The sequence below is a fragment of the Cryptococcus neoformans genome (assembly GCF_000091045.1).
Source record: "Cryptococcus neoformans var. neoformans JEC21 chromosome 8 sequence".
NCBI classification, from domain to species: Eukaryota; Fungi; Basidiomycota; class Tremellomycetes; order Tremellales; family Cryptococcaceae; genus Cryptococcus; species Cryptococcus deneoformans.
The window spans coordinates 706,739-728,037 of record NC_006693.1 but is presented as its reverse complement, the minus strand read 5'-3'; the positions used below and the strand labels follow the sequence as shown (position 1 = coordinate 728,037).

General features: G+C 48.7%; 1 protein-coding gene and 2 pseudogenes across 1 annotated transcript; 1 reads left to right on the top strand and 2 right to left on the bottom strand.

Annotated features, from left to right (window-relative positions):
• CNH01490 lies at positions 1-12,648 on the bottom strand (annotated as a pseudogene).
• A 1,407-nt stretch (positions 12,649-14,055) lies between these two features.
• CNH01500 (hypothetical protein) lies at positions 14,056-15,470 on the top strand (the record flags this gene model as incomplete). Its single annotated transcript, XM_572554.1, has 3 exons — positions 14,056-14,476; positions 14,547-15,070; positions 15,129-15,470. The coding sequence occupies 3 exons, from the start codon at positions 14,056-14,058 to the stop codon at positions 15,468-15,470; spliced, it is 1,287 nt and encodes a 428-aa protein (XP_572554.1).
• A 2,750-nt stretch (positions 15,471-18,220) lies between these two features.
• On the bottom strand, positions 18,221-19,612 carry CNH01510 (annotated as a pseudogene).
• Between the last annotated feature and the right edge of the window lie 1,687 nt (positions 19,613-21,299).

Sequence of the window (21,299 nt, the reverse complement as noted above, 5' to 3'; positions counted from 1 at the left end):
TAGAATGTTACATAATCTGGATGAATACATACACAACAAATATAGCTGAATATTCATACAGCTTATACATGGGAATGCATGCATGTAAATGCACTGCATAAATTCCTGCATGTAAATGCAATGCATAAATTCCTGCATATGCAATATGCATAGGAGGATGCATGCACAAAGACTGCATGCATAGAGAATAAATGAGTATAGTGCTCTGCACTTACACTCTCCCCCATCTGTCAAAGAGCCTATGTCTGGAAGCAAGAACAGCAGTTACCAGGAGGCAGGGACAGGAAAAAGAAATAGAAGTAATAAGAGAAGGACAAAGAGGCAAAAAAGAAAGGAGAAAAAACAGCTATAAGTATGGGGGTCATGGGCTGACTCTGTAAATTCTTGTCACCAGATCCAGGATGGATAAGATGGGGAAGGAGAACGCAGCAGGTAACCACTCCTGAGCGCAGCCTTTTAAGATTTAGTCTTGTTGAACACAAGCCAGGGGAAAAACAAACCATAAAGGCCAAAAAAATAACCCAACAGAGCAGCCCAAGCCAAGCCATGACACTATGGAAGAAAAGAAAAGAGGAGAGGAAACCAGAAAATAAGCAAAAAGGAAGAGAAGAAATGAGCCAGAAAAGAAGAAGAGAGAAGAAGATAAAAAGAAAAAATGAAGAGAGAAAAGAAAATGGAAAGGAAGAAGGAACAGGCGGACGAGAAAGAGAAAATAAGGAGAGGAATAGAGAAGAAGAGGAAGGAATGATCAAATGGCAAGATCATCAGGACCCAAGTACTCCTCATACAGGGACTGGAAACCAGCCAGAGGGCGGAGGTCATCCAGGTAGCGCCATTGGCCAGTGGGACCATTGCCAGAGAATACCACACGAAGCTGACGGCGACCACGGAACTCACGATCATCCAGAATCTGTAATAACCTTGGGGAGGAACTAGAGGAAGGGCTTGATGGCGCTGAAGAAGTCAGAGGTGAGGTCTGATGAAAGCGAGAAGATGAGAGGTAGGGCTTGAGAAGGTTGGCATGGAACTTGGTGTAACTGCCAGAGGGAGAGTCTGGAAGATCCAAGGTATACACTGAGCGGTCGGAGTGAGCAGCCAGTACCTTGTAAGGACCTTGGAAACGTGGGAAGAACTTAGCAGCACGGAAATCCCCATCACCAGACTTGAACTCTTTGAGTCTATTGCGAGTATCCAACCAGACCCAATCTCCAACATTGTAAATGATCTCCGACCGACGGTGGCGGTTAGCTTGGATAGCCATGCGATGCTTAGCCAAGACCAGGTTGTCCTGAGCGTCGGCCAGGAAGAGATCTTGTTGAGCAGCAGCGGCGGTCCAGTCAGCACGAGTAGGGACGGACTCGCGGGTGAAGGGTGGTGGGCGGGCGATGCCAGGAAGCGTGCGGAGGCGGCGGCCAAAGACAAGCTGAATGGGAGAGTACCCTGTAGAACGACGGACAGTATTGTTCATAGCCTGAGAAATACGAGGAAGGAACTTAGCCCATGAAGTGCCCTGTCTGTTAACCCAACTCCGCAACAATTGTCCTACTGTCTTGTTTGATCTCTCTGAAGTCCCATCAGTTTGTGGATGAAAAGCAGTCGACATCTTCAACCGGACACCCTGTTCATCCCAAAGGGTTGTCCAAAAGCGAGAGGTGAAGAGAGCGTCACGATCCGAGGTGATGGAGAGCGGTAAGCCATAGCGAGAGACCCAACAGTTCCAGAAGAGAAGGGCGAGGTCGCGAGCGTTGAGGGTGGTGGAGCATGGGACGAGTTCGATGAAGCCAGTTAACTGGTCGGTGATGGTGAGGAGATAGTCGTGGCCGCCAGCGCTGGGTAGAGGACCAACAAAATCCATAGCGATATCGTCGAATTTGTCGCGAGGGACCGGCAGCGGATGCAAGGGACCGACAGGTTTTTTGGTGGATGCATTTGCCTGTTGACATGAGTGACAAGCACGGACGAACTCACGGACATCTCCAACCAAGCCTTCCCAGAAGTAGCCTTCACGTAATACCTCTACTGTTTTCTCTATGCCCAAGTGTGCTGCAGTGCCTTCATGTGCTTGACACATAAGGTCCTCACGAAGAGTGTCAACGTCGGGGATGCAGAGGCGGTTATTGAGAAGGAGGAGAGTATGAGTGTCATGGGGGATGGTAGAGATGCCAGGAGCTGTGGTAGGATCAGCGAGCCAGTCCTTGAACAGATTCTCACGGTCATAACCCTGGGCAATGGTACGAATAATCTCTGGTGCTAATGTGGGAGCGAAGGTGACCACGGGGGCGAGAATACAATTGTCGGGCTCGGGCAGGGCGGGATCGGTGGGCGGAAGAGTGTCGGAGCCAATGTGTCATGAAAGATGGTCGGCTAAGACGTTATGTTCACCCTTGATATACTCTATACGAACGTCGAAGTCTTTGAGGATGTCCAGCCAGCGGATTTGTCGAGAGGACAAGTTGCGTTGACCTAAGAACCATTTGAGTGTAAAATGATCTGTGAAAGCATACACGGAAATACCATAAAGGAAAGGGCGCCAATGATCAAGAGAATGGACGATGGCCAGGAGTTCGCGCTCGTGTGTGGAGTAGTTGCGTTGTGCAGAGTTGAACGAGCGGGAATCGTAGGCGACAGGTTGAGCGTTTTCCTTGGTAGTACCGACGCCTATCCAGGTGCCCATGCCGACTTTGGATGCATCTGTGGTGAGGAAAACCTTGAGAGTACCAGCCTTGACAGCATCATAGTCGATTGTAGTCAAGCAGGGAACAGTACTCATGGCGCGACGCAAAGTGTCAAAGGCTACCCGTTCCTTAGGCCCATAGTTCCACCTCCAACCCTGCCATGACTCTTGCAAACGGCCCTTATGCTCCTTCAAGTGCCTGTAGTAGGCTTTCTCGGCGGCGGTGTTGGGAGGGAGACATGCGTGCAAGACCGAAGCGTGAGTAGCAAGGCTGGGTATGAACTCACGGAGATAGTTCAATAAACCAAGAAACGAGTGTAAAGCCTTGGGAGTCGTGGGGTGAGGGAACTGTTCAATGCGTGCGATTTTCGTGGGGTCGGGGAGTATCTGACCAGGACGGATGACATGGCTGAGGAAAGAGGTTTCAGTGAGGTAGAACTGTGATTTCTCATGAGAACAGCGCAAACCACTCCGACGCAGAGCTGCGAGAACACTCACACAATTTCGACGAAGATCCTCACTGTCCGTTCCCCAGATGATGATATCGTCCACGTACGCCTCGCAACATTCTCCAGCGAGACCTTGCAGTGCTTCATTGATGCGACGTTGTTGGGCAGCAGGTGCATTCCGAATGCCCTGCGGCATGACAACCCATTCCAGCAACCCAAGCGGTGTTGTAATCGCCGTCTTGTGAATGTCGTCGTTCTTCATCAACGTCTGAAAGAAGGCATCCTTACAGTCGAGCTTGGCGAAAAGGTTGCCGCGTCGAGCAGCACGGTGCAAGATGTCCTGGATGTTTCCCATAGGATACATGTCGGGCACGGTCTGGTTATTGAGTGCACGAAAGTCGCAGACGAGACGGTGTTGGCCATTGGGTTTCTTGACGAGAAAGGCAGGTGACGCCCAAGGAGAACTAGAGTAGCGTAGACGACCTGCATTCAGATGTTCAGCAATCATCTCACGGAAACGGGGCAAAAGAGTTTCAGGAACCCGGTAGGGAGCTGCATGACTGGGCATAGCGTTAGGTTTCAAGATGATTTCGAACCTAACACCACTCTTGGTCTTCGTAATGCTTGGGAAATCGGCTACATCACCCAGTTTGTCACAAAAAACTTCTGCAAAGTCGTTCTTGAGTTGTGCAATGATCTCGGCATAGGAAGCAGTTTCGGCCGCACCGAGAGAGACAGAATTTGATGAAGGAATCGCCGAAAATTTGGTGGTTATCGCCGAAGGCTGAGGCACGACAGGAGTTTGCGAAACTTTTGACTTGTGAAATATTTTGGAGTGAGGCGTGGGAACGGTGACGTCTTCGTTTGGCGAGGCAGCAGTTGTCGAAACTTTTGACTTGTGAAAAATTTTGGAGTGGTGCATGGGAACGGTGACGTCAGTCCCGGCGAGAGGAGAAATTTTCGCATCATGAGAAACTGGTGGGGAACTCGTGGGAACGGCGACATCATTGCCGGTGAGAACTTTCCCAGAGCTGCTCAAGAGACGCCGAAAAAGAGGACTTTGATCAAGTAGATGATAGCGCTTGCAGAAATTGAGACCCAAGATCCCATCATATGTACCGTTCAACTCCATGACAACTCCTTCGCCTGAATATATTGCATGTCGAACCCTAAACGTTCCACTCGTCACATCTCTGACTACCGGCCCAGGTTTCCCACCAGCCAACCGCACAGTACGCTCCACTGCGTCCTTTCGGACTTTCCAACCTAGTCTAGCTACCACTGACGGATCAAAGAAAGATGTACCAGTGCCCGTGTCGAGGAGAAATCGGAGAGGAGGGGGAGGGGCAATCGAGGTACGTCCGTCAGCGGCAGCAGAGGCTTGAATGACTAGAGGAGGATGAAACAGTGCGTACGAGGTCTTGTCTGAGTCAATAGACGTCTCAAGCTGGAGATGGTCGTCAAGCTGACTCGTAAGTTCTTGGATGAGAACCTTGTGGTTGTCGACGGGGCGAGAGTTGACACGCGTAGGACCACGGCGGTTGGGACAGGTTTTGAAGTTGTGGCCCACCTTGCGGCAGTCATTGCAGCGGTTGTCTTTAGCGAAAAGCTCGCGGATGTGTTTGCCCGCAGGCGAGAGGTAGTAGGGTAGGGGGTTGTGGGCTTGATAATAATGGCTGAGGGGGTGTGCCAAGTGTGGTTGGCTTTGCGGAGTGACCGAAACTTGCGGTTTGATACAAGCGTGAGTGGGTTGATCCCGGTTCTCCAAGTACTTGGCAACTGTCAGTTCTAACAGGTTGCGTACCTCGTCCAAGCTTCCATTCCTGAACTCCGGCGTCGTCATCAAACGAATGAATAATGGCTCAGGACAAGCGCCGCGGTAAAGGGTGGCCATAGAGGTGTCACTGGGATAGAGGTCGGTGCCCATCAAATTGTGTCGGTGTTGTATGGCTTGGTTATCGAAGGTTTCCCAGTCGCTAACCTGATTGAACTGTAGGCGGAGGAGGGAACGAAGTTCTTTCTGATCCCATGCGAGCGGCATCGCTGCCTTTTTGAAAGCCACTGTCCATGCGTCCCATCCCGACTCGCCATCTGCTTCCATCATCCGACCAGTAGTCCTCACCCATGCTTTCAGCGCGGTACATTCGATAGAGTTGTTCGCCACCTCCAGGATAATGACTCGCAGTTTCTCTGCCTGGGCGTCGTCATCTTGGGGGGAAAAAAGCGAATTAGTCCGGAGAAGCTTCTCTAGACGATCAATGTGAAGAAGGACAGCTGGAGCATCACGAATGGGACCAGTAAAGTTCGGAATGCTGGAGGCTTGTGGGATAGTTACTTCTCGAGGTTTGTGATTCCCCTGAGTACCGAAGAGGCTTTGCTGACTGGTTAATTTCGACAGGTGGAGGATAACTGCTGCCACCTGAGCATTGATGTCTCCTTCGACAGGAGATGCGTTTGCCTCCTCCGAGGGAGGAGTGTCTTTGAGCGTTTGACCCTTGGGGGGCATGAGGGGCGTTTGAGCGTTTGGTGAGTGGGCGTTTGGCGTTATTTTGTGTGCGTTGTTTTGAAAAAAGTGTAGACACTGGGTGTCTCACTGAGTGTCGTAGTAGTATAGTGTGTAGTTGATTAGCAAAACATGCACTGGTTGTAATACATGTGGATTGAGTATTGAAGAACTACAACAATATGCGACTACTATTTTACTAAGTACCAACTGTGTGTCAGAAAGTAAAGTTACACACATCAAATGCCACGTCATTACTAAGTATTTCAAATGTAACATTATACACATGGAATGTTACATAATCTGGATGAATACATACACAACAAATATAGCTGAATATTCATACAGCTTATACATGGGAATGCATGCATGTAAATGCACTGCATAAATTCCTGCATGTAAATGCAATGCATAAATTCCTGCATATGCAATATGCATAGGAGGATGCATGCACAAAGACTGCATGCATAGAGAATAAATGAGTATAGTGCTCTGCACTTACAGAGTGGTGGTAAGGGCTCTGCACTTACAAACGTCCAGTACGTCGAGATGTAGCTCATCTTCGCCAATAAAGTCTTCCCAAGCCTCTTTCCAACCTGCATAGTCCTGCGCTGTATCGCGACTGAGCCACCGAGCCTTGGGGCCTTCACCGGCGAGGCGGGCGCGCACTTGATAAACCTTTGGATGATTTCCCTTGGGGGTGAGGGTGCGGTCTTCAAGGATTTGGAGGATGCGTGGCGAGGAGGCAGCCGGGCGGTCGAGTAGGCGAGGAACCGCATGCTGGTGATACTGTTCGGACTCCCGGTATGGCTTGAGGCGCGAAACATGGCGGCGAGGCGTCGACTGTGTTGAGGTGACGGGGACATCCAATTCATAGAGTGATTGCTCAGGAAAGGCCTTGAGGATGGTGAAGGGGCCTTCCCAGCGGGGCATGAACTTCGCAGAACGGTTAGTGGCTGTCTTATATTCGTGACGGAACTCAGCTGTGTTCAAATAGACTTTGTCTCCCGGGCGGTAGACAGGGTCCGGCCGACGATGTTTGTTGGCTTGAACACTTTGCCGATGCTTAGCAAGAAGCAGTTCGTCACGAGCGATGCCCTCTTCGAGGGCCATGCGTTTGGCAGCGAGATCCCATTCGGAAGCCATAGGTTGAGCGAGGGATGGGTCCGTGGCTGATGTTGAGGGGAGAAGCGGCGGAGTGAGGGACAGGCGTTTCCCGAAAACGAGCTCGGCGGGGGTGTGGTGGGTTGAGCGTCGGATGGTGTTGTTCATTGCGAAAGCGACCCACTGTAGGTTGGCTGCCCAATTTCGGCCTTGGTCGTCAGTCCAGGTTCGCAGGATCTGGATGACTGTCTTGTTTGATCGTTCTGATATACCATCGGTCTGGGGGTGGTATGCTGTGGACATCTTTAGCTTAGTGCCCAGGAGTGAATTCAACCGACGCCATGACGCAGCAGTGAATAACTTATCGCGGTCTGAGACGATCGATTGTGGTACCCCATATTTAGAAACCCAGTGGTCGTAGTAGAGTTGAGCAAAAGCGGAGGACGTGAGCGTCGTGACTGTTGGTATGAGAGCGACCCAGCCGGTGAGGCGATCGGTAATGACGATGAGATAGTCGAAGCTGTGTGATTGCGGTAGTGGCCCCACGAAATCTATGCCTATGTCGGAGAATTTGGCGGGAGGAACTGGTAATGAGTGTAGTAGTCCGGGAGGCTTAGTGGTGGTAGCTTTGGATGTCTGACAGGCTGGGCAAGAGCTGACAAAGTCCTTTACGTCACTAGCCATACCATCCCAGAAGTACTTACAACGCAGTAGTTCAAGTGTTTTCTCCACCCCGAAATGGCCCATCGCATCGTGGCATTCCTGTAGGCACTGTTCTCGTAAGGTCAGTACTTCGGGGATGCAGAGCCGGTCCTCGTATGTCAGCACCGTCCTGACCCCCCGTGCTCCGTTGACTTCGGCTGTGCGGACACCCGGAGGGCAGCGGTCTACTTCCCTCCAAATGCTCATTACTGGGTCCTGCCCATACCCTTCAGCTACTGCATCCAGGAAAGCTGCGTTTGGTGAGAGAACCATCATGGTGAGGGCGTTGACGTGGGCGTCGGAGTTTCGGAGCCGGGAGAAAGCGTCGGCGATGACATTAGTGGCCCCTGGAATATGGGAAATCTGGAGGTCGTAATCGGCGAGTACTAGTAGCCATCGCTTCTGACGTTCGGACAGATTTGGTTGTTGAAAGAACCACTTGAGAGTCGCATGGTCCGTGTAAGGCATGCATGCCAAACACGGTCATTATGATCCCAAGGTCTGTTTCACTTCATACATAGATTTGCTGCCGCTTTTCTCTTATTTTGATTCCGTTTATTTTGCGCGCTCCTCACAGGCCTCAAAGGAATTTGCAGCAAGGAAAAGCCTCTCTTCTTTATCTTTAGAAAGAGAGCCCTTTTCCTTTGGTTGTCCGCGACCTGCTGTAGTTCTTTTGAGTGCTTGTGAGTCCCACTTCCTACTTGGAATGTGGTTTTATGCTAACTGGGCAGACTTTAGTAATTTTAGCTTCGTTGACACTCTGCCCAGGTATGCTTGTAACTTCTTCTTTATCTTTAGAAAGAGAGCCCTTTTCCTTTGGTTGTCCGCGACCTGCTGTAGTTCTTTTGAGTGCTTTAATTTTAGCTTCGTTGACACTCTGCCCAGTGATCAACAAACATATGCAAACTCATAGACCGCTTCTGCGCCCGGACAATCCAACTACCTCTTTCCTTGCCACCGACTAGACAACAGTCGTGTTCCAGCTGTCTCTCTTTCAATCAAATCAAGCCGAACTCTTTCAGTGAACATCCCCCCTGGGTTGTTACAGTCCGTCATGACGTGCACCGGGACGCCGAGAAGTAGAGGCCGCCACTCTTTGAGGGCGTGGATGATGGCGCATAACTCTTTTTCATGTACCGGATAATTTCGTTCGGCGGCGGTGAGAGAGCGGGAATCGTAGGCGATAGGTTGAGCGTTGTCGGGGGATAGACCCGTGCCCAACCAGGCGCCGAGGCCGGTGTTGCTTGCGTCGGTGAAAAGGTAGAGATTGGTTTGACCTGCGAGGATAGCTTCATGGGAAAGGGGGGACAGACCTGTGATACGTGCCACCATTTCCTTCAGCGCCTCAAACGCGTCTTGCGCCGACGTTGTCCACTTCCATACCCAACTCAGTGATTCTAATCGCTCAGCTGGGAGGCCCTTAGCCAGTTGACGTTTACGGGATTCATACGCTTTCTCTGCTGTCTTGTTCGGAGGGAGAAGAGCCGTGAGAACGGACATCTTGGTGGCGATGTGTGGGATGAATTTGCGTAAATATTGGAGAAGGCCAAGAAAAGATCGGAGGTCTTTCACACAACCAGGAGATGGCCATGCGCGTAGTGCTTCGACTTTCTTCGGATCTGGCCCAATGTGATTGGGGGAGATTACGTGGCCCAGGAAGGAGACTGAGTCGACGAAAAATTTCGACTTGCTAGGCGAGCAAACAAACCCGCTGTTACGTAAAGCCGTGAGAACCGCGAGAATATTTTTCGCTAAGTCAGAGTCGGTCGCGCCCCAAATGATGATATCATCGACATAAGCTTCACAACAAACGCTGATGAGGTTACGTAAAGCCTCGTTGAGGCGGCGTTGTTGTGTTGCCGGCGAGTTGCACGCGCCTTGCGGCATCACAACCCATTCGTATAAACCCCAGGGAGTGCTAATTGCCGTTTTCTCGATATCGGGCTCGTGCATGAGCGTCTGAAAAAATGCATCGGTAAGGTCGAGTTTGGCGAAAACCTTGCCACGGGCGGCGCGTTGGAGAATGTCGTCAATGTTGGGAACCGGGGTGCGATCTTTAACCGTGACACTGTTGAGGCCGCGAAAATCGCAGAGGAACCGGAATTTGCCATTTTCTTTCTTAATGAGGAAAGCAGGGGCGGCCCAAGGGGAACTGGATGGACGGAGGCGGCCTGCGGTACGGTGTTTCTCGATTTCTTGTCGAAGGGTGTCGCGCCACGCTAACGGTACTCGAAATCCAGCTCGAGCGACAGGCATCGCATCAGGAAGAATGTTTATTCGGTGGCGGACTTGGGAGGTGGACGAACAAATGGGCGGGTAGTGGGAGACGTCAGAGATATTGGCTGGAAGGATGTCGGCAAATTCACGGAGGATGGCGTCGGAGTGGGAGTGGCGTTCAGTGCTTACGGTCGGGGATTCGACTGGTGTGATGGAGTTGAGTTGTAGTTGCACAAGCGATGTATAGGATGACCCCCCTGCATTGAGGTGATTTAAACGCTCCGCCCCATCAAATAGGCGGTGTTGACGACAGAACTGTAATCCGAGGATAAGGCGGTATCGTGGACCAAGGGCCATGGCGTAGAATGGGGTAGCGTTGTAGGTAGTGTCACCAATGATTACATCCACTACATACTCCTGGTCTACGACTGGACCCGCCTGATTGTCTGCCATTTTGGTCCCCACCGGTATAATCGGCCGTCCTTGCCATCCCTGTTGCTCTGCGTACGCCCGGTCGACGACGTTGATGCCAGCGCCGCAATCAACGAGTGCTGGGACAGTGTCTCCGTCAGCCTTGAAACGGCAATTGACCATGATGAGAGGTACTGACCCAGCGAGCGCAGACGAGGCATCCTGTACTAGAGTGTCTGTGACAGGGTCGACAGCGAAAACGCCGTGGTGGTCGGACTCGTCGTCGTCGGCAAGGGAGACGAGGTTAGCGACCGGCACGGACACGGAGGCGTTGGGCGGGGTGGAGGGGGGGCGGGTTGGGCAGATAAGGCAGTGATGGCCGACAACGCGGCATGAGAAACATGCGTTGATGCTTTGAAGATAGGCGCGGGCGGATCGGCCGGCGTCACTGAGGGGGAGCCGTTTGGCAGGGTCGAGCCAGTCGAGCTGTTGCGTAGTGTGGCCCTTCGTGGTGGTGGAGGGGGCGGGGGCGAGTTTGGCAATGAGTGGAGGCGCGGGGACGGGAGCGATGACGTTGGCGACGGTTGGTGGGTGGCGGGGGCATGTCGGCACCTGAAGGAAACGCGCCTCAAGCATGGCGTCATCGATGACGTCCATCATGATCTCATACAGGTCGGCCGACGTTGCGGAGAGCACTGTTTTGCCACGTGCGCGGAGAGCAGCTTTGGTGCGGTGAGTAACCAAGGCATCGACACCGTCCAATAGCTGGCGGTTGACGTCCACGTCGCTGAGGGGGTCCTCGAAGTCATGAAGAATGCCTTGGTAACTGATAACAAGGTGAAAGAATGCATCGAACGCGGCGGGTGTGGTGTCCAAGCAGCGGAGCTGCATGAATCGGTGGCGGAGTTTGGACTCCCAGCCGCGGGCGAGAATGTGAGACTTAAGGGAGACTTGCCATGCATCCCAAGTCTCGGCGTGTTTGCCATGGAGCTCGAGCCACGTGGTAAAACGGCCGCCCGATTGGGAGATCGAGGTATTTGCCACAGAAATCTTCCACGCATGCTCAGCCGGGCCGGGGCTCCAGTGTAGGAGGGCGTCACGGAAATAGGTCTCCAAAGCGAGGAGGTGTCGCTGGAGTGCGAACGGGTCGGCAGGGGAGTGCGTCCCAAGTCGCGGCGGAGAGATCTTATCCGGGCGGGACCCACGTGTAGAGGGGGGGACGTGACGGTCGTGGCCGGTGGTGGCTTGATCGGCAAGCGCTTGGGTGGAGCGGAGGAGTCCGGCAACAATAGACTTAAGTTCATCGATCTCAGGAACGGTCGTGCCGGAAAGGGTAGTGGTGGGGCCCGGGGTCTTTCGGTAGGTTGCACCCGTGGTGTCGTGTACAGGGGTGGTGTAGGTTACCAGCTTTTCGTCGGTTGTGTCAGGCACCGAAGGCACCGCGTTAGAAGTTGTGGGCGAAGCCAAATTGTCTCCGGAGCCCGCGGACGATAGGTGGTCTTCCGTGAAAGTGCCGAAGATGGGAACGCCAGTGGGGTGATGCCCGATGATGGGACGGGAAGTCACCTCGTCGTACGCAATGATGGGTTGGCCCTGAGAGTCGAACGCCATGATGTATGTTGGTGTGGTGGGGTGTGGTATGAATTGATTTGGGTAATGAGTTTGAAAAAAAGTGTAAGGTCCGGACAATAGACCTTCACTGAACTGGTGGGGCTAGCTCGGAGGGACAAGGCTTGGAGAGAACTGGTGGGCTCTTAGGGCTGGCAGGGCTCGAGGCTTAACTTCGGACTGGAGAGAAGCAAACAAGATCCCAAATGCATATGCTGATTATGTCCTATCAGCGACTAGTAAAGGAGACAAGATGAAGAATTGATAGGAACAAGAGGAGAAGGCAAGGTACTTGTGACTGTAAGGTCAGAAGAAAGGAAAGGTTGAACACAACAAGGATAAAAGAATAAAGGAAATTTGTGTGACCCAAAGAGCCCAAAGCTTACCTGATTATGTCCTATCAGCGACTAGTAAAGGAGACAAGATGAAGAATTGATAGGAACACTGATCAGGATTAGCCAGGGGGTCTGAGGGGAGAAGGTAACTGGTAGAGAGCTCTGCTTACAGAGGAGAAGGCAAAGTACTTGTGACTGTAAGGTCGGAAGAAAGGAAAGGTTGAACACAACAAGGATGAAAGAATAAAGGAAATTGTGTGTCAACCTTTCCATGTACTTTTGCCTTCACTCTCGAAACCAGTCGCGACCAAAGCTCCGGTAAACACCGGGGCTTGTGGCATGAAAAATCGGACAAGAAACTCGGACTTAGGACGAGAAAAGGAAGAGAAAATAAGAAGAGAAAAAGCGGAAGTAAAATGATGCACGTGACCTGGGAGGAAGAGTGCGGATGCAATTTGATGCGTGCGACTTGGAGGAAAGGAGTGGAAGTAAATTGAGACGCAGCTCGGAGAAATAGGGGAAAAATAAAGCACGTGACCTGGGAGAAGGGAGAGCAGATGCAATTTGATGCGCGCAACTTGGAGGAAGAAGCGGAAGTAAATTGAAACGCGGCTCGAAAATTAGAAGCTGGGGAAAGTGGTGACCTCATGAGATGTGGGTCAACTGGGTCGGAGGCTAGCCTCTTACAATAATTAAGAATCTTGCACACCTTCATCGCGTCGCGTCGCAACTAAGTCACGATAGTTCATCTTTCCTTGCTCACGTATTTTACCATCCAATGGTATCTTCAGTACCTCCAGCAGTCGCCATTCCCTGCAAATGCCCAGTGATATATCCCAACTCAAATTTGAAGCATCAGATCTTATTCAGCTGCTTCTGGCCTGGTCCCAGTATGATGGGTCATGTTGCCTTCACTTCCTTGATGTTCTTCAAGTCGACTACATGCAAGATGTTTCTCTCAGTACTTAGCAAGGTTTGATTGACAGGGGTATGAGTGTGGGATGGGGTGGCAAGGGGTTCATATTTATCCATTTTGCGGACTTGCAAAGTTGTGCTTTTTGTGGGAAGAAATGATGTGTCCGTTGTCGATATCTTGCCGAACATGACGTAAGACCTCAACATGCAGACATGAATATTTGAGGCATGAATTTATTTGCATTTTTCCCGAAAAACTAGGATTAGAATAGGAATGAAGAACTAGAACGGTGCAAATCATGGGTTTCTTGTTTTTTGGCACTTGCTAGTTTTTTCTCAGCCAAAACTAGGAAACGGAATCAAAATTGGAAAAAAAATTAGAATTAGAATTAGCCATGAAAAATAAGAAATCGACATCCAGGAAGCGAAGGAGGCAACATGACCCATCGTACCAGGCGAGGACCAGGCCAGAAGCAGCTGAATAAGATCTGACGCTTCAAATTTGAGTTGGGATGTATCGCTGGGCATTTGCAGGGAATGGCGACTGCTGGAGGTACTGAAGATACCATTGGATGGTAATACGTGAGCAAGGAAAGATGAACTATCGTGACTTAGTTGCGACGCGACGTGATGAAGGTGTGCAAGATTCTTAATTATCTTAATTATTATGATGATGAATGATAACGGCGACGACTGCAAATCAGAGGAATTAGCAGCTCGAAAATTAGCAACTGCCACCCAAAATCATGCATTCAAATATAATTCCTGTTTTAAGTGAAAATTAGAAGTGTTGGCGACGTCTGATTTTCAACTAGAATTAGCAACAGAAAACTAGAAAATCCATATTTGAAACGTACTAATAGGGGTAGGCAAAATGCAGCTCATTGTTATTTTTTTATTTCTGTTAGGGAAGCAAAGGGAGACCTGATTTCAGGGTGGAGGCTTAGGAAATGATGACAGAGAGTCTAGAACAGGCCCATAGGAATCAGTGAATTTGCTTCACGACGCAAGTGACCTCGACAGAGACACGTCTGTCTTTGCAACATGATAATCGTGTCTGTTGCATTCTGAATCCTATCCTCTTCAACATCCAGCGCTCCAAGAGCAGTTTACCACCCTAAGAACAACGTAGTGAATATGCCAAGACGATCAGCTAAGTATAAAGCGACAGCACGAGCCAGAGAGCTCTATCGAATGGCGACTATCCTCAATCATAAGCAGCTCAAGACCAGTTTGTCCATTCCGTATCATGCTCTCAGGACATCTCGTTACCTCAATCGTCCGAAGAAGTATGGTCAGCTTCGTAGTAGGGATGCTGTTGCCAGAATTACAAGCATTCATGAGATACCAGATGAGGATTTCCGCCGCAAACTGCATGTCAACCATACGGAATTTCGAAAGCTTCTCTGCCTTATCAAGGACCATCCAGTTTTCGTCTCTCATGGTCCAAGAAAACAGGCGAACCCCCTTTTACAGCTTACAGTTGCACTCTATCGACTGGGACATTGCGGATGTGCTGCGAGCACTTTTGAGATAGGAGAGCAGTTTGGGGTGTCAGGTGAGTGCCCACGCCACACTGCATCCAGAAACATTAAACCGTTTCTTCGAGATTGATTGTTATCCATCAGAGGGCACGTCGGCCATATGGACGACTCGGGTAATCAAGGCCATCCTGTCATTGGAGCGAAACAACGTATACTGGCCAGATGAAAATGAGAGGAAGGCTATAGACAGGCACTTTGAAGAGGAGGAGGACATTCCTGATGGATGTGTGGGGATTATCGACGGCTTCCATGTTCCCTTCGCTTACAAGCCTGCTCGCCATGATGCTGTCGATTTCTTTTCATACAAAGGGCGCTACGGCTTCAATATCCTAGGAATTTGCGACCATTTGAAGAGGATTCGGTACTTCCAGTATGGTTATCCTGCTTCTGCTCATGATGCTCGTATCTTCAAGAACTGTTCTCTCTTTGAAGAGGCTAATGCCGACGCTCAGAGTAACAGAGAAGCCATGTTGCAAGGCCGAGCTGTTCATTCAGAAATGATCAGTCAAGGTGAATATCTTTTGGCAGATTCGGCATTTCCTGCTGGGGATTGGTGTGTACCGCTTTTCAAGCGTCGGAGAGGTCAGAACGACCTTGATCGGCCAGAAGTAAGTTTATTTGTCCGCATATCTCATGTATAGACCTACATGCTCATATATACAACAGGCCAAGTTCAATAAGAAGTGTTCGAGTGCCCGAGTCAAGATTGAGCATGCCTACGGAATCCTCAAAAACCGCTGGCAGAGTCTTAGGAGCCTTCGCGTGAAGATTTGCAATGTCAGAGATGAAGGTGTTGCGACATGCTGGATCCAGGCCTGTGTGGTATTGCACAATCTGCTCATTGACACAGGTGATTGGTACAATCAGCTGGATGGTGACGCTGATGAACCTGATGATTACATCGACATCGAAAGGATGCAAGAAAGGATGGAGAGGGTGTTAGAGCGGCACAGGGAAGAAGAGGAGGATGAGGCACGTGATGCAAGAGATGCTTCAAATCTCACGTGAAAGAGGGTGATGGAGCGAATGCAGGAAATAGAGCGCAGGGATCTTCTATGATCATATCTGCAGGGGAGAGGAAGAGACGACTGAGAATGCATATCATAATTATAGAGAGGGAGCTCCAGGCTCAGGCCCCACCATAACTTTCACCTCCTCCCAACTTTTCCCAGACCTCATCAGCATCTCCATCTTCCTGTTCCAACTCTCCACCAACATCTTCATCTTTTCTGTTGCTGCATTCTCCCATGCTATCGTCATATTCTCCTGCGCGATATTCACCATGTCTGCATGATGTTTCTCCTGCACGGAGATTTTCTGTTCTTGAATGGCCAATAGCTCCTGATGCCGCTGATCGTCGTTGCCCTCCTGCCTCATGACCAGCTCATCCATCTTGTCATCTGCCGAGACAGCCTTTGCCTTGGAAGACCTTATGGATGCTGTCTGGCTCTGGGTTTGGGCTCGGATTGGTGTAGACACTGAGCCCAGCACAGATGAGGACCGTGCAGGTTGAGATGAAGAGCGGCTCTCCCTGCGGATAGCTGCAATGATTGGAGCATCTGCCTCTGACTCGGTCTCACTAACCTCACCTGCACCATCCCCAAAGAGACCACCATCCTCTCCTGACAACTCATCTTCTGAGTCATCAGCAGCCATTTCGCCCCTTTGGCGCTCTATCAAACCATCGAGAGCAGTGAGATCTCTGTCGGGACGATTGAGAGAGGCATGGAGGGTCGAAGAGGCGTGGTGGGCAGTGACGGAGGCCCTGTTGCCAAGGACAGGTAAAAGGATCTCGTAGAAGGGGCAAACCTTCTTTCGTTGAGCTATTAATGTTCAGTTAGCCATGACGTGCCCATGCTGCCTGCCAAAGTACTTTTACACACCAAGGAGACTCTCGTCGTCGATCTCCATCGCCCCAGCACCAGTCCCGGTCCCTATCTGGGATGCCTTAGTGAAGCTCTCGACAATTTGATTGATCTTTCATCATATCAGCGCTCATGAGCATACCAAAAACGAAAAAGACAGATTTACTTTGAGAGCAACACTTTGAAACTGGCGTCAACTGTCGCAGCCATTGTCAGTAAGGTACTGTAGACACTTTCTTGACCAAAAATCCTTCTTCTCATGACCAGTTTCCAGTTATGAAAGTTGGGGAGCCTTCCATTCTCAGGAATGGTTGACAACCATACAGCAACATGCTCCTCTGCCGAGACACCATTGCTGTTGGTATCTGTCGCCCATTGCTTGTTGGAGTTTCGCTGCTTCTTCTGAGTCGCCTCAGACGCTTGATTCTCGTTCTCGTTCTGCCTTTTAGGGGGCATGATTGGTGATTGTTGAGATGAACAGAGTCTGAGATAAAAATAAGTCAATGGTGGAATGTGTAAGATTTCTAAGAGAAAAAAACACGTTACGCATCTTGAAATCATGCATTCTGAAGCACGAAGAGAGAGTTTGAATTGTCAAATGAATTAAACGACCTCCAGAGGCCGTTTAATTCGAACGGCTTTTTTCAAGTTATTTCAACAGGAATTTCCTTTCATGGTAAATCCGACTCGGACTTCTGCCAATTCAATTCCAGGGTTTTTACACCACAAAGGGTTCAGGAATGTCATTTTCCCTGAGGGAATTGGCAGCTCGTTCATCAATTCAGAATTATCATTGAAATAGCATGCATTTTGTCTACCCCTAATATTAGCTAATTCCCCATACAAACCTTAAAAGTTGAAAACTAAGACTGATCTTAGCTAAGCAAGTCAGGTCTTAACTTCTATATTTGAAACGGGCTAGTGGGTGTTTCGTCATAAAGGCTCCTATTTAGTACCCCTTCTTAGTCTTTATCCCATACCAATTATAGGGTCCAGCTTGACTGCATTGTGTAAATTTCGCATTTATCTATGCATATATTCTGGTGACCAATTGGTGCAGATAGAGGCAAGCGAAACAAACCCATTAGCTACTGGATTTAAATCCCAATAAGAGCTCAAAATAAGCCGTACTAGCTGCTCAAAATAACCACAGCAAGAAGCTCGAAACGAGCTTGTAATTGTTCTTGAAATGAGCCGGAAATTAAGCCACCTTGAGGCTCATTATAAGCACCATATAGGGTCAAATCGAGCCAGTAAATCGAGTTGATTGGATCACTTTTCACTTAAAACAAGCTGGTGTGAATTTGGCTTGAAACAAGCCGGGTCCCATAGTGTATCTCATTGCTTAGTTAAACTACGGTTTTCCATCTCATCTCCAAGGCCAGACCTTATTGGGGACAAGTCATAACAGAGAGGGTGCCTGAGGTCTTCAACAGCTGGTGGTATGTGCTGAACATAACATCTGGCCGTTGGTGTCATATTAGTTATGTTGCCATATGTAAAGCAGTAGTAGTAGTATATAGTAGTGCATGATGCATTCAGATCAAGTCAAAACAAACTGAATCAAGCTAGCTGTGGCGACCAATTGTAACAAATCATATTCAAGATGATTTCAACTCGAAACTAGGCTTGAAATAAATCGGTGCAGAGCTTGAAACAAATTGTTTTTCAGGTTGCCAAAAGGTTTGTTACAATACATTCACAGTATTGTTTTAATTCAGTATCAGCAGTTTGTTTCTGGATCCTTCGATTTGATTCAATACATTCGCCGTATTATTTCTATTTGTTGGGTCAGATTTATCGATTTGATTTAATCTTTGGGGTGGTATTATCGATTTGATTTAATCTTACAGGATATTACAGTGTGGTGAATTAAATCAAACTGTTCCATGCCTCATAGTGTCAGTGTAGACATGAATGGTTTCTTTGACACCTTCAAAGTAATGTCACCATTCTTTGAATGCTGAAACAATTGCTAACATTTCTTTGTCATGAATAGGATAGTTTAACTCAGCAGGCAACATTTTGTGAGAAAGAGAAGAAAGCAACTGGTTCGAGTTTCTTGTCGATTTCATGTGATAAGATACCTGTGATGGCATAGTCAGAGGCGTTGGTTTTGAGGATGAGTTGCTTGGTTGGGTCGTAATGACATAGGAGATTAACAGAGGTGAAGCTCCTTTTGAGTGCTTCGAAAGATGTTCATGAGGTTCTTCCCATACAAAGTGTAAGTCCTTCTTTGTCAAGTCGATAAGAGGTTTGGCAATACTAGAGTAGTTCTTGATGAACTTTCAGTAGAAGTTACAGAACCCAAGGAAGGATTGAGTATCACAGAGGTTGCGAGGTGTCAGCCATTCCATGATAAACTTCACTTTCTTGGTATCCATTGATAGACCTTGATCACTGACAATGAAACCTAGGAACTCGACTGAGGTTTGATGGAACTCGCACTTTGAAGCTTTGGCATATAAATGGGTTTGGCAGAGGTGATCTAGGTCTTGTATGACATGTGACTGGTGAGTCTCCAAGTCTGGGCTGTAGATGAGGATGTCATCGAGGTAGATAATGACAAATATGTCTAGCATGTCATGGAAGTTGTGGTTCATGAGATGTTGGAAAGATGCAGGGGCATTGGTGAGGCCAAACGGCATTACCAAATATTCGGAATGCCCATAGCAAGTACAGAAAGCTGTTTTCCATCCTTTGCCTGCCTTAATGCGAAGTAAATTGTAGACTCCCTGTAGGTCGATTTTAGTGAATACTTTGGCTGATTTGAGTCGATCTAGGAGCTCGGCAATCAATGGTAGAGGGTAGCGATTCTTGATGGTGACCTTGTTGATTCCCAGTAATCGATACACATCCTAAGCGACCTGTCTTTCTTCTTGACAAAGAGTATGGGCACCCCAGCTGGTGATTCGGACGGTTGGATAAAACCTTTTTTAAGATTCTCATCAAGGTATTCATGGAGAGCTTCAAGTTCTTTTTTGGAGAGATTGTATATGGGACCAAAAGGTGGGTTCTTTCCTTCTTTGAGAGGGATATGATGGTCAAAGGACCTATGTTCTGGGAGTGTATCGGCGCTTTTCTTGTCGAATAAATCTAGATATTGATGGTATTCTTTAGGTACTATTTTGGCATCGGTGTTTTCTTCTGGAGGTTTGTCATTGGTAATGACCATGGCTAAGTTTGTTGGCACTCATCAACTGTAATACAGGTGGGTGTATGGAAAGTGTTTCCCAGCTGATGGATGGATTGTGCTCTTGTAACCAGGTTATACCTAAAAGAATAGGGTAGGAGCCGATGTCAGTTATGAGGAGTCGAAGTCAGGTATGTCCAAATGGTTTCTGGAAATTAATCATGATGTTGACTTCTTCTTCGATCATAGTTCACTGGCCAGCAGCATTGAACAGGTATAATGGGTTGCCTCTTCTAATTTTGTCATTTTGAAGTTAAAGGTCTGGATGAATCTTCTGTCGATGAAGTTGGTGGAGGCACTGGAATCGATTAAAGCTGGATAAACATTGTTGCGAAGAATGAGGAAATCGATTGTGAGTTGGCTTTTGTTGTTTCTATTATTATATCTGAGAGTTTGAAAAAATTTGCAGGAGTCTGTGTTGGCTGGTTTGGCAGTTCGCTCTTCTTCCCAGCTACCTTCTTCGACATTGGCAGACAAGAGCATATCTAGTTTTTTGAAGGGAGAGTAGTATTGGATTGTTGCGAGGGGACCACTGGGCACTTGGCGACTTGATGGTTTTTGTCAGCACAATAGAGGCAGAGGTTATGATCCTTTCGCCTCTGGTATTCTTCTGGAGTCAGACGTCCATGTCTGGTTATTATCCTAGCTGAGCTTGGGACAAATGCAGCCCTTAGGTTGACCACTGGTGTCACCTCTTTATTGAAGATGGTGTTGGTAGTGGTAGACCTTATCGGTGTGCCATTTGCTGCAGAGAAATGCCTGAAGTTGTTGGGGTGGGTTTATTGTAAGAGGTGTGGGTGTAGTCACTTCGGATAGCGTTGAAAGGCGCCTTTGGTTGCTGGTCTCGCTTTGCTAATACCCATTCATACCGATGACTGTCAATGCAGATTGCCATGTCTTGGAGGTTTTTGAAGGACTTGGCTTTGGGTAGTCTGATGAGTTTATCTTTGATGTCATCCTTCAAGCCCTTGTCGAAACAAGCCTTCTTCGCTTCGTCATTCCACTGAACCAAGGTGGCATAACACATAAAGGTTGTGAGGTATGAGGATACAGAACCTTGCTGATGAACAGTGTGCATGTTTAGTTGTCATTCTGCTGTCTGTTCCTTGTCTGGATCCCTGAAGCTCTTCCTTAATTCAGCACAAAATTTCTTGAAGTCCAGCATAAACTTGGGCTGGGGATCAATGGTTACGAAGGGTTGGAACCATAAGAATGGGGTGTCTCGGAGGAAAGATCCAGCGTATAGGACTTTGGAGGTCTTGGTAGGGAAACGAGAAGGTTGGAGGGTAATCACCATTGTCACTTGAGTGATAAAGGTTGAGAGCTTGGCATACTGCCCATGGTAGTACTTGGGTTGGGATACCTTCGGTTTTTGAGGTCGACTGGAGGGTACTGAGGTGCATTGTCGGCTGTATTCCCTTTTAACTTCTGGGTGTGGTGTCTGCGCTGACAAATTGCGGCTTGATCTAGGTTCTTCGTCTTCTTCATCCAATTCTTGTTCATTTTCACCCTCATTATCTTCACTATTATCAAACATCTGTTGTTCAATTTTGCTCTCTTCCAACTTATGCACCAACTCTTCCTTCTGTTGCTCAAGTCTTGCAATATGGTTGCGCATCATCTCGAGTTGGGTTTGGGTGTCGCTTGATGTGTTGTCGGTGGTAAATGGATCGGATTGAGGATTGGTGTTGAATGAACCCATGGGATTGTTGTCATCATCGAGAGTATGTTCTATTTCCTTGCCTTTTTCGACCTTTTCCACAGCTTGACCGCTATGAG